This window comes from Cuculus canorus, chromosome 10, assembly GCF_017976375.1.
Source record: "Cuculus canorus isolate bCucCan1 chromosome 10, bCucCan1.pri, whole genome shotgun sequence".
Classification (NCBI taxonomy): Eukaryota; Metazoa; Chordata; class Aves; order Cuculiformes; family Cuculidae; genus Cuculus; species Cuculus canorus.
The window spans coordinates 7,591,186-7,603,819 of NC_071410.1; the positions used below are offsets into that span (position 1 = coordinate 7,591,186).

Sequence of the window (12,634 nt, forward strand, 5' to 3'; positions counted from 1 at the left end):
GCAGCATCGGTACTAATAATCTTCCACTCTGTTTAAATCTCCACCATTTTACCTTTCTGGTCTTTCTGTAGCTGTTAAAACTGTGTCTTAATTCTCTCAGATTTGGAGTGTTTAATCTGTATACACCAATATATAAGCATTTCATTTCTGTCACATAACTACTGACTTTCACAGTGTGTCCCTTGAAGTTAAGTAAGGGCATATTTGTTATAACTGCTTTCACTTTATTCGAGTCTACCGGGATACTTCGAAATTTCCACTGTGCAGGAACAGGTAAATACTGATTTCTGTTACACTTGGGAAGGTTCACAAGGGACTTTTAGCCATAGTTTATTGCATCAGCATTGCAGTCAGTGTCTAATAAAAGAAATCACTCGGGGTGGATGAAAGCAATTTCTGTTTGTTTTGCAGTTGACGAGAAGAGTTTGTAGTTGCAAACCCACTGAAACTGTGAAGAAGTATTCTCTTTACATCTTAAATGAAGCCTTAATGTATTCTGGTGTGGAATCTTAAGAGAGTACAAGTACCTTAGTGCCTTGTTTTTTCACTGAGAAGTACAACGAGCTCTCCAGCCTCTCCAAACCCGTGGCTTCCCTATGGCTGTGTCTTACTGAGACTGTGCTTCTAGACAGCAAAGGCACCAATGTATGGCTGCTTCCTAAAGAACACAGTTGGAAGTGTAAGGCTTGTATATCCTTTATGCAGGAAGCATCAGCTCCAAAGAGAGGTCATTGTGCAGATAAGTTTGGTAAGCACAATGCAATAAACAGATTAATAGCTAATGCCAAGTAAAAGGGGGGAGTTAGGAGAGTTGCGTTAAAGCTTGCTGTATTAGGAACGTGGGAATTGTAGAGGTGTCCCCTTCGGAGGGCCTTTTTATACAGATCATGTTATATCAAAGGAGATGGTGAAAAATGGTTAAAAAAAAAAGTGACATATGGATCGTGCAGAATGCGAATACTTCTCCTTTGGGAAGGTGAGGAAGAACCATGTGGGAAGTAAGTGTGGCAAAGGGGAAAGTGAAGGCAGGAGAAAGCCAGTGAGTGACTGAGACTATCTGCTGTGGTTGGGTTTAATTTCTTTCAAGTGGTGAATAATAACATACCTTACTAATGAAGAGCCCCAAAATGTGAAGCCGCATGTCTTTTCCAGAGAAGGGGATGGATTTGGTTTGTCAGCCCTCTGTGTGCAGTACAGGCAGTGCTGCTTACCAACCTTCTGATGGCTTCTGCAAGAGTTGATGACATCTCTTTGCCCTCCTTAAACATTATGCTGGCAGTTGCTTTTCCTGTTAAATAAAGAGAAGCGTAACTCTTGGCTGAGCAGTGTGAGCAAGATTAAAATAAGAGAATATAAGCAGTAGCAGGTATTGGTAAGACCTCTATTGGAGACATGTTCATGGTACTTATCACGAGCCTTTGGACGCACCTGATGTGGCTTTCAGGCACTGCTCTATTCATAGCATCTCTAGCTGTAGAAAGTCTTTTAAGGACAAATTTTGATTCCTTGGTCCGTGCTTTTATTACATTCAAGTTTGATTTAGAGTGTGTGCTTCCTCCAGAGAAAAGTATACAGAGATCAGCCCACAAATTACTCCAGCAGCCTTCCTGGTGCCTTTCTGAGCGTGCCCTCAGCTGAAAAAATACAGCAACATGTCTGTGAGAATGCTTCAACTGTATCTTTGTAGGTTTCCTTATAAGAATTAAGTAATGGGGTTTTTGTTCATGGTGTGATTTTTTTTTTTATGTTTCTAGCTCTTAATCTGAATGTGGATGTTTAAGAGAAAGTAAAAACTTATATTCTTGCAAATATTTCTCAAATACGTACTTGTGGAGTTGCTAATTTGTATACTACAAAGGGATGCGTGCGTCAAGGATTTTCCAGTGGAATTGATAGTTGTGATGAACAGAAGAAATCACCCTAAGCTGCCTTGAATATTGAGAAGAAAACCAAATTGTTGTAGAGAATTGACTGCAGAAATGGACGTAAGGGGAGGAAAGTACATAGGTAATAAAATAGGTATCCCATGCAGGGAATAAATAGAGAATGAAAGTGTGCAGATAGAGTCAGGAATAAGGATAAGACAACAGGAAGCTCTTCTGTCCAACAGAATCTGAGAGACGGCGTGCACTGCTTTCTGGAGATCTGTGTGCATCCCATCTGGTGGCTGCCCAGGCGAAACAGGAGAACCATCTGCCTTCCAGCTGGGCCATCAGAAGGTGCCCACAGTGAGGCTCGCCTGCTTGGTTGTGGAGCTTGTCAGTCCTCGCAGCCCAAAGATGGGATGTGAGGATCAACGGGGAAAGCAGGGGGAAAGCAGGGGAGAGGGGAATGCATGCAGAGAGGGCTTTTCTGTTCATCCTTAGAAACTTTCTGTGTTGTCTGCCTGTTTGTGGGGGCGCAGCCTTCTTCTGGTGTCCTTTAAACAAGGAGTAATGGTGTAAACCCAATACTCAATCTTTAAAGCATCTAACACTTGATCTTGTATCTGTTTGTCTTAACCTGTGTTAATTAATGAGTAGAAATCTCAAACTTGAATGCTGACTCCTCTAGCTTTCCTGAAAGCACGTACAAATATTATGGAAATAAAAAGGGTGTTACTGAAAAGTGTGACTGTCCTCTAGACAAACAGTAGCTGCCTGAAGTGCAGCAAGACAAAACTGGCATCGTGCAGATCTGACAGTTTGTTATGAAACCAAAGATACTTGCTGGAAAATTTGTTTTATGTGTTGCTTATCTGCTTCTTGTTACCTGCTTTAAACTTACCTGAAAATGTTGTGGTCCATAGCAATGCTTAACACTCAGGAGACCTCCCAACTTCCGTTTCAAAGGCTTATCCTGGATTTTTTTTGGTTTTGTGCTTTGCATAATGAATCATTAAATCATAAGAACCAGGAGGATTGTTGTGAAAGCCAGCACTTTCTGCTCTCTGTTCTGGTTCAGCACAGGAAGGGAAGAGCGAGTTTAAAGCAGGTAACGAGAAGCCAATAGGCAACACAGAAAACAAATTTGAACTTCCCAGCAAGTATCTTTGGTTTGCAGCGTCCGTCTAGGTCAAAGATAGCAGGAGAGGCGATGGGATGGAAGCCCTAAACCTCACTTCGTAACGGGATGGAGCCGCTTCAGTCCCTAATGAGGTTTACTAAATACAGCAACTGTGTGTGTCCTTTGACAGCCCTGGCAAGAGCCGAGGGTATTAACTCCATGCGAGGATGGAAATAGAAATAAAGTTTTATTTTTAGCACCGGTCTCTTCAGGGCAAATTGGAAATCTGATCAGTGAAGAGAAGCGCTGTCATGCTCGGTGCAAGGGAGGCCCCACCGTACCTGCCCGCTTAGCGGGACTGTGAGCTGCAAGGTGAAAAAGGAGTTGGCTTCATCTGGCACGTTGCCTCCTATAGCAGCTGGTTCCTGGTGCTTCCGTTGGTTTGGTTTATCCGTGCTATGCTTGGCCAGACACATAGCGCTAAACGGTGACAAGGGTGCAGAAGGAAAACTGCTTCCCAAAATACCTCACCATTTTGTCTTCCAAATATCCCTATTTTATTATGCATGAATGCAAATATTATTGGCCACGAGTGTGGCTTGTACTATTATTAATTTTAGATGAAGTATTTAAAGGTAGGCTGCTGTAAAACAAGCACACACGTTCTGCTGGTCACAAATTATAGTTGTGAAAGCCTTTACTGTGAGAGGGGAAGCTCAGGACAGAACTGAGATTTAATTTGCTTCTAAGAGAATTTTTCTTCTCCAGGAAGTTTACTGCATATGTCCATGAAGGCATGTCCCGCTAACGCAGCGTGTGATCCAGGTTGTGGTGAAATGGTTGTTAACTGGTTTCCCATTCTGGAGTACCGTCGTTACAGGAGCATTAGGCTGATTTGACAGAGATAGTTAGATTTTGTGGAAAATTCTTTTCAGTGAAGCTTTGCTCCGTAGCAAACTGCTGCATTCATTGTGGAAAACTAGGCTAGAAAATATAGGCATCGATGCCTTCCGAATATTTAAATAACGTATTAAAATTAAGATTTCCTTCATCACATTAAAGCAAAATAAAATCTGTCTTTTCGTAAGGGTTGCAGACTACAACAGTATGCAGTTTTTTTTCCCTCTTGCTGTAGTACAATGTGCATTTAGAAAGATACAGTTTGTTATTGTAGAGGTACTTACAAGGGTTGTAAATCCTGTCTGTTGACCTGAGACTTGGGGAAGTAGAGCTCATACCTACTGGGGGTGCATCTAACGTGGTGGCTGTTCAATAATGTTTTGTTCAAATACCCAGTTTGCTTTTAATTTGAACTTTCTGTTAGTGAAATGCCTTGTTTCTGTGTACCGTGAAGGTGCGCTCCTCCTGCCTCTAAATCTGCTGCTTTCGAATTTGTAAGTACTTTGTTTCTATGCAAATATTGAACATAGGAGCAGCAAATGTAAATACAACTGACATACAAAATCCTTTGGCTAAGTATTTCTAGACTGTTTTCACCTCTGTGTCCTTCGCAAGCTGTACCATTTCTGTAACCCACTTTTCAATAGAACTTCAAGTAATTTTTTGCAACCTTAACTAATTAATCAAGATGAACTGACTAATTGCTTTGCAAATGTTACACTTTTTTTTTAGAATGAGTGCGTTCTAATCATGTACATTACTCAAGTGTTTGTTTATTTTTAAAATATATAAATAAACAGATGCATAATCCCCTACATCCATTGTGACTGGTTTGTTCAGCAAGATTTCTAATAATTAAATACTTAAGTGCGTAAAACAAGATTAATGTTGTACGAGTTTAAATTGCAGCTTGCTTCTTACAGTAATTTCATTACAGAAATTTGGATGCTTTAAGTTTCTGAGCCTTGAGGAAAAATTCCCGTGTTGGTCTTCACCAAACCTGGTGTAGGAGGGAGAGGTTATTCTGTTGGGCTCCTTTCCCTCCCTTGCTGCTGGGGGAGAAAAGGTGCAACTGAGTTTCTGCCTTATGGTCTTTCTGGCTCTGTGATCTACAGAGGTGTCATTGGATATAAAGCCCCTGGCTGTGTATTTTTGCCCTCGGAAGCACATGCAGTAAGGCTGGCTTTCCTCAGGCCGTTTAATGTCTAGTTGTATTGAGGATATATAGAATCATAGAATAGTTTGGGTTGGAAGGGACCTTAAAGATCATCTAGTTCCAACCCCACTGCCATGGGCAGGGACACGTCCCACTACGATATATGATTTTGTTGTTCGCTTGGTGAATTTTGGGGCTAGATCCCCGTCCACGTGATGTGCAACAGTGTACAGAATGAGCTTTTTGACTGACTTTTACACAGTGAAGTTACAGTGAGCCCTTTTTTTAGCTGTTCTCTTTGCCCATTGGTAATCTCACCGTGTCACAGTGTATCTGGTCCCTGACTTGCTTGAAAGGAGACTCGGAGATGTATGGGTGGAAGTGAGGAAGACTTTTGTTTGGTGCTGCAATGGAAAATGAATTCAAGACATGGAAACAGCTGCGGGTGACAATTTAGAGTTGCTGAATAAGTATTGTAGTCAGCATTTATCACTGACATCACATGGGATTAAACACTTTGAGGTGATTGTTCTTGGGCACAGCCTTGGGGAGGGTTATTACCATGAGACAACGAGTTGTCATGGCAATGCATGGAGAAGAGGGAGACTCTTCCTTCCTCCTTTGCATTCTGCACTACTCTGTTAAAGGGAAGCCTGAGATCACTGGCAAGGCTGTCGTTGTCTTTTTTTAAAGTATAACACCAAATTCTACCGCTCAGCCTTGATGTTGCCATTGTAATCACGGCAGGTCACGCTTTACTTTTGTGGATTGCCTTTTCTGTTTAAAAAAGGGGGTGGGCTTGCTTGTGTTTGGCCGATTGCATGCTGTGTTCTCTTGCTTCCAACAAAGCTGGCCTTTGCTGTAAGAACCAGGTTGATCTCCCTGGGTCTGTCAGCCAAGGTGAGAACAAGGTGTCGCTGCTGTAAGGACACTCCTGTTCAAAGCTGTGCAGGAAAATGGGGTAATGCTGTCTTACAGTGTGCCCTGTAATGCTTCACCTTCACGTCCTGAAAGGTGATTAGATAAAGTGAAAGTGATAGCAAAATAAAGAAAATCTGTGGAAAGTGATACAGTAAATTACCCTCCCTGGCTTCTTAATGGGTTTCATTGTTTAGCAAAATTAACCTTGCTAGCATTTCATTTCTGTATGAGTAACTGGGAGTCACAGCCCTGCAGTTCGCTGTACTCGAAATAATTGAAACCCGAATAAGGTGAATGGGTCTCTGCACAAATACTCAAATTACTGAGTATAATTTGTGATTAAACCTTATTTTTGAAGATCTAATTTTACAGGTACTTTGTAAGCATTCCTTAATCGTTTACTTTATGCAGCTAATCCCCTTTGTTTCACATCATGAAATAATGGAAGGTCTTCATAAACTTTTCCCTGCTTAGGTCTCATTGGTATCTGATTCTGCCAATGCTGATCGGCTGTTACATATATGTGTTCAGCCTGCAAATATATGTGCAGTAGCAAAGGGGCTTTATTGTCAGTCAGACTTGCAACTTTTCTAATAACAAACACAATACTTTAGCAAAGTTATTTAGTAAGTTTTGGGTTTGTTTTTTTTAAACTCTATGGTCCTTCACTACACACTGTAAAACATAAGGGTTTATAACTATTGTTTTTACAAAGAAAAGCCGTGCCAGGTCTGAAATGTCATTTGACAAGTTTTTTTCTTCTTACAAGTTGAACTGTCGCAAGATAGTTATTTAATAAAAGGATCTGCAACCGCAAATAGAGTTTTGTGTATTTATTTTAGATGTTTATTTAATGAGTTTTGGTCGTAGAGCTTTTCTTAATATGGAATAATTTTTTTTCCTCACAGTTGCTGCAGCTCAGGCATTAGCAGAAGAAAGAAGAAGCCAAAGTGGAATTAGCCCTCTTGCAGTCCAGACCTCAATAAATTTAAAGACAGCAACTAAACCAGGTATAATTATTGGTCATTGTTCTTAATGAAATACTGCATTCACAAGGGAGAGTTAGCAGAAAATGTAAAAAAAATATCTTTTTTAAAAGAAGTTTGATGGTTTTTCTGCAGGAGGCAACAGAGCATAAAGCACCCGGTAGATGGTTTGTAGATTCATTGAAGGTCTGGTTTTGATGACAGAGTTTTGCTCTTTCCTCGCTTGGAGTTCAGTTGGTGAAGTTGCCTATCTCGTCAGCAAGACATAACAACAAAGATAGATGATGATTATTTTTTTTTATGCTCTGGTCAGGTTACTAGTCACTTCTTGTGAAATTCAAGTTTTTGTACCTGCAAGACTTAAACAGTCTTGGTTCTGCTTAGCGTGCAAGGTAGCTCTCCTAGCGACCCTTTGAATTTGTAAGGATGGCTGAACTATCTGTTCTCAGATTGAGTTTTCCTAGATTCCTGTAATTCTTAATCATAGGAGTTAATGTCTACAAGAATGAGGATGAGAGCTGAATTTGGACTAAGTGTGTGTTCTCACACATGACGTCGTTCTGCCCAGGCTTTCTTTCAACCCTATGCATTGGGCCTTTTAATCTTGTGCCTGCTTTCTGCTGCACCTGTTAGAAATAGTGGCTTGGTCGTTGTGAGAGAACGGAAAGGGGGAAAAGGAGGATATTCAGCTTCCTGTGAATTTTTCAGATGACATCTTTAATCTCTATATAGCTTTGGTGGTATGTGTGTCTCTCTCAGAATTTTAATCTTCCTTTTGGTAGTAAAGACTTTTGACTTTTTTATTCATTTATTAGTTATAATATCATTGTATAGTTTATATAGTTATATTTTCTTTATTTGAATATTCAAACTAACTGACAATTATGCATCTTCAATTTTTCTTTTGACAGTGATAGATGGTTCCACTCTGAAAACTGAAGAAAGACAAAGGCTGGCCAGGGAGCGTAGAGAAGAACGGGAGAGGCAACATGGTATTTTCCTGTTTAATTTAAAATACAGTTTCCTAAAATGTTTGTGGTAAAGTAATAACTTAAGTTTCTTACTCCTTGTTCAGTCACTTCTTTCAGCTTACTGGCGACAAGAGAAGAGGTTTGCTCTTGGTCTTACATCTGTGAACCCAAACAGGGAGGTAGTAGGTTTGAGAGGAAAACGCTCCTGAGATTTTTAGCTTCTTCAAGCTCTGTGTTACTTCTGACCTTCCATTTGTTAGTGATTACGAAGCAAATGTGGTCAGTTTCTTATTGAATACCTTGACAAAAGCACTTCTGGAAGGGTAACTTTTAGCTTAGAACTGCTTCCTGGAGCCCTGAATGCTGAGGTTCGGAGTATGCTGATTCAGAGAAAATCAAGAAAGTTTTAACTAGTTGAATGGCTCAATTGCCTTGAACACTGCTCCCCTTGTTTCCTGGCACAGTGAAATGGCTCCAGGATTGAAGTGTCAGCAGTATACACTTTATCTTAGCAAGGAATCTGAGACCTAGGGAAGACGATAAAACTCTTGCCCAGCTTCGTGCTGTTTGTGACGTGAATCAGTGCATGGATGTGCAGCAAGAGATGAAAGGGTCACGGTATGCCCTGCAGTCCTGGTTCTTGGTCTCCCAGCTTGAAAGGAGTGCTGTCTCTCTGGCCTTTATGTTTGTTTCTTTACATAAAAACAAAAGTACACAGGAATGGGAATGATTGTGTTACTCTAACACGGAGAAAGGATGGGTGTAAGACACCTATAAATTCAGAAGGATTTGGGGGGCCTTGTTTAGATACTGCCTGTACGTTGTTGGTATAACTATCCGATCTCGGTTCATTTCACCTCTCTAGCCACAGAAAATACTCCCACTGTCTATTCAACCACCGGCTTTTTGTCACAGGACTTGAAACTTCCTGTTAAACTGCACACAGCTGTTCCTAGGTGGAGGCTGCAGAGAATAGTGACACGACTATTTTGAACTCGGATGCAGTAATTGTGGGGTTTTTCCATCTTGTCACTTGGTGCTTTAAACCTTTTCATTATATCTTGTTCTAAAAAAATGAAAATAACGACGCGGAAGATTCTGCACTGTGATACTGAACTTACTTTGAAAGACTTGGCTATTATGATGACAAGAAAAGTGTGTGCTTAACATAAGCTATATGCATATCCTGACATTCCTGTCTAGACAGTAAGGTCTAATGGCAGGAAAGGTTCTAATTCCTGCCCAGCTGGGGACAGAATTAAAGACACCTCTGTCATCCAGCACTGCAAGCTAATCTTGCTGTATGTTTAAGCTTTAAGTGGTGATAATTTTGCCTGGTAGTCTCTTTCCTGTAAGTCGTGTTCTAATGTGAATAAATAGTTAAGTTCTGTTTTAATTTTTTCTTAAAAATTTACAGCTGCCAGAGAGACACAGATCCTTGAAAAGGAAAGAAAAGCAAAACTCCAGTATGAAAAACAGTTAGAAGAAAGGCAGAGAAAGCTAAAAGAACAGAAGCAGAAAGAAGAACAACGGAGGGCAGCAGTAGAAGAAAAGAGAAAACAAAAAATAGAGGAGGAAAAGGTACTGTGTCCCCAGTTCTATAGTTTTAAAGAAATTCGTACGCTGGTTTCCTGTATTACCATGCTCTGGCAGTAAGTGGTGTGAAATAGAAAGTTACGGAAATGGCAAATGTATTAGAATGTAAAATATTTTCCACATCTGTACAGTAGACTGTATAGACACGTGTCCTTCCCCAACCCAGGCCTGGCTTTAATAATCCCCGAGGCACCCACGACTTCAGGAGCTGTGATTGCTGTTTGGCCACTGATTATTTTTCACATAAGCAAAAACCCCACCCCATATTCCTACGTTTCTAGATTCCTTTTGGGGCACTTTGTAGGTTCTGTTTGCAAATCAGCATGGATGACAGGTCTTAGACTTCTCTTAATGCTGTGTCTTAATGCCTGGGAGCTCCACTGTTACCTAAGAGGCTCGGGTTCCTTCAGTTCTTTTAAATTACAGTTTGTTACTCTGTGTCGTGCCATTGATCGCCTTATCTGTGTAGTTAGCATTTGCTGCTTTGAGCTGTGTATTGACTGTTCTTACTTGACACTTCACCTTTGCTTTGACTGCACATGGACCGGCAGAGCAGTATTTCAGTTGTGGAGTTCATTGCAAGATTGGTAGAAGCTGAAAGTGGAAATAAATATATGAAGTTATGCCATCCCCTTTGAAGAGTAGGTCTGCTAGTGATGCAAGTTCTGAAAGGGTTCATTTCCAAAGTGTCAGCAATAAAAGCATGATGTGCGCGTGTGCTTTGATAAACTAGTTGTAAGAACTTGATGTGACTTATTGATGAAGGGCATATAAGCCTGGCTGGCTGTTCATTTGGAATGCAACCATTGTTACATTGCTCTAGCAATACATCTCTTTTACCATTTTCAACTGGCAGTATTCTACTTTGGTGTTTGGTTATCTGTAGTCAGCTTCTGGGTATGTTCAGATGGATATTCCATTTGAACTTCATGGAATAGTTTACATTGCTTGAGAACGAGCAGAAATGTTTGGGTGGGCCTTGACTGTAGTCCAGTGCAGTATCATCTCTTTAAGCTACTACTTTTAAGCACGGAGCATCCCTTATGCTTCAAGAGGTATTGCTTTGAAGCCTGTAGTACATTTATTCATGTAATTTTGAGGATGATAGATGTAGTTTAAGGGGCCACTGGGGTGAATAATCAAGGAAGACAGCCAACGAGTGATAGATTGGTGCTAACATTGTCTTTTACTTCTTCCATGGAGGAAGTTGGCTTTGTACGTATAGAGTCATACATGAAGAATCCTGCAGGTGGAAAAACAGCATGCATTTGACCTGTAAGCCTGGCTTTCATCCAGAAGGTGAAAACAGATCTTGACTTTTGTACTCTGACATTAGAAAATAATCACTTTTAAAGAAGCTATCTCGGGGCAGTGTTTGCTGCAGATACCATCTACCCTTGTAAATTTAGTAGATAGCAGTGTGTCAAAGAATACATACTCTCCAACATTATTGCTTCGTACTTCAACCAAGTCCCATTTAGTTAATCACATTCCTTAGATGAAGTAGAAGAAGCAGCACAATAGCAAATACTGTGGAAAAACAAGTGGTTCACTGCCTTAAAGAGAGTCTTGAAGACAACTTGCCGTGGCTGGGGCTGAGATGCCTGTATTCTCACAGTTAATTATTCTGTACAGCTGTGCAACTTATTATGTTGATGTCCGGAGCTGATAATTGGTTTTTTGTTGTTTGTAAAGTGAAGCCTATGGCTTTAACTATGACTTTGCAGAATTGCCACACTGCAGATACCTCCAGGGAAACATCATCTACAGATTACGTAATGTCTTAGGTAAACTCTAGTTCAGGTTTCTTTAACAGAGAGGAAGCTAAGCTTTATATTTCAAACAAAAACTTTCATCTTTTGTTAGTGAACAGAATGCTTCCTCCCTTCCTTCCAATTTTACTTTGTCTGTTCTACACTGCGACTTCCTTAGTGTTGTGAAATTGTGTTCAAAGAAGGTGAAAGTCTTGTATCCTCAAGAGAGAGAAGTGTTTGGATAATGAGTCCCCTTGGCATCCTACTGCAGTAAATACTGCTTCACAGGGTCACTGGGGATATGACTATTCTAGAAGAGAAGTCTGTTGTTGACCACTGTATGGAAACCTGGCTGATAATGGAGATGAAAGACTAGCATGATTACAGTACATCCTTATGCCCAAGAGCTGAAGTTCCCATTTAACTGGTTAGTAGTCCTGAAGACAGAGGAGAAAGCTTGTTTCAGTCCCCTTTATCCTGTCGGCAGTAGTTGCTGAGGTCTGGAGACGGTTGGTCTCTTGCAATTTTACTTTCATGTCTTGCTATTTCTGGTTTCATCATATCTCTATTAAAGGCCAATATCTGTTAAGACTTGGGTGAGTGTGTATAGTTCTCTGAAAATACAAATAAACTTACACTTGGTATTTTATAAAGGAGAATTTTTATTACCTTTTAGAAATAACTTCAGAGTATAAATAGTTCAAAGAGTAAGCAATTTTTTTTGTCATTTTGGGGTACATCCCTATTTAGACAACAAGTAGTGCTGTTTACTGAATAGGAAATCCCTTTGGTGGCTATTTTAAGTAAAGAGTAGAATAGATTATCTGTGCTTTAGCGCAACTTAATCATGTTTACAGTGTTTTGAAACCATTAATTGCCCTTTACATTCTCAGCATGGCAGTTTTTGCAACAAATTCTTGTTATCAGGCAGTACAGGTAAAACAGACTTCACACCAGACTTGAGCAGGGAGGAATATCTATATTTTATCTTCTGGCATAGCTGGGCTTCGTAGTTCTATAGCTTCACAGGGGTCTTGTTTAATGACAGGAGCGATATGAAGCAGTTATGCATCGTTCCATGGAACGCAGTCAGCGAGTGGAAACACGGCAGAAGAGATGGTCATGGGGAGGGTCCACAACTCCAGATTCCGAGAGTAAAACAGGTAAGTAGCACCTTTTCCAGCATGGCTGCAATCACAGAATATTATGTATGAACACTGGCAGGTGCAGCACCATTAATACATATCTGGGCATCCTTTCCTTTCTTCCATCTTACAACAGGATCTATGGGTAACATTTGGGGAAAGAGTCATATCTGTACTTGCCCTGAAATGCTGCTCAGACTTTGAGCTATTTTTGACTTTG

General features: G+C 40.5%; 1 protein-coding gene across 16 annotated transcripts in view; it reads left to right on the forward strand.

Moving 5' to 3' along the window:
• Nucleotides 1-12,634, forward strand: part of MAP7D3 (MAP7 domain containing 3) — a 46,621-nt gene that overhangs the window by 8,521 nt on the left and 25,466 nt on the right. For all 16 annotated transcript variants that reach the window (XM_054075214.1, XM_054075213.1, XM_054075216.1 and 13 more), the window contains exons 2-5: nt 6,871-6,972; nt 7,860-7,940; nt 9,337-9,500; nt 12,318-12,432. In XM_054075214.1, coding sequence (XP_053931189.1) covers nt 6,871-6,972; nt 7,860-7,940; nt 9,337-9,500; nt 12,318-12,432 — 462 coding nt within the window. The remainder of the gene's footprint in view (nt 1-6,870; nt 6,973-7,859; nt 7,941-9,336; nt 9,501-12,317; nt 12,433-12,634) is intronic.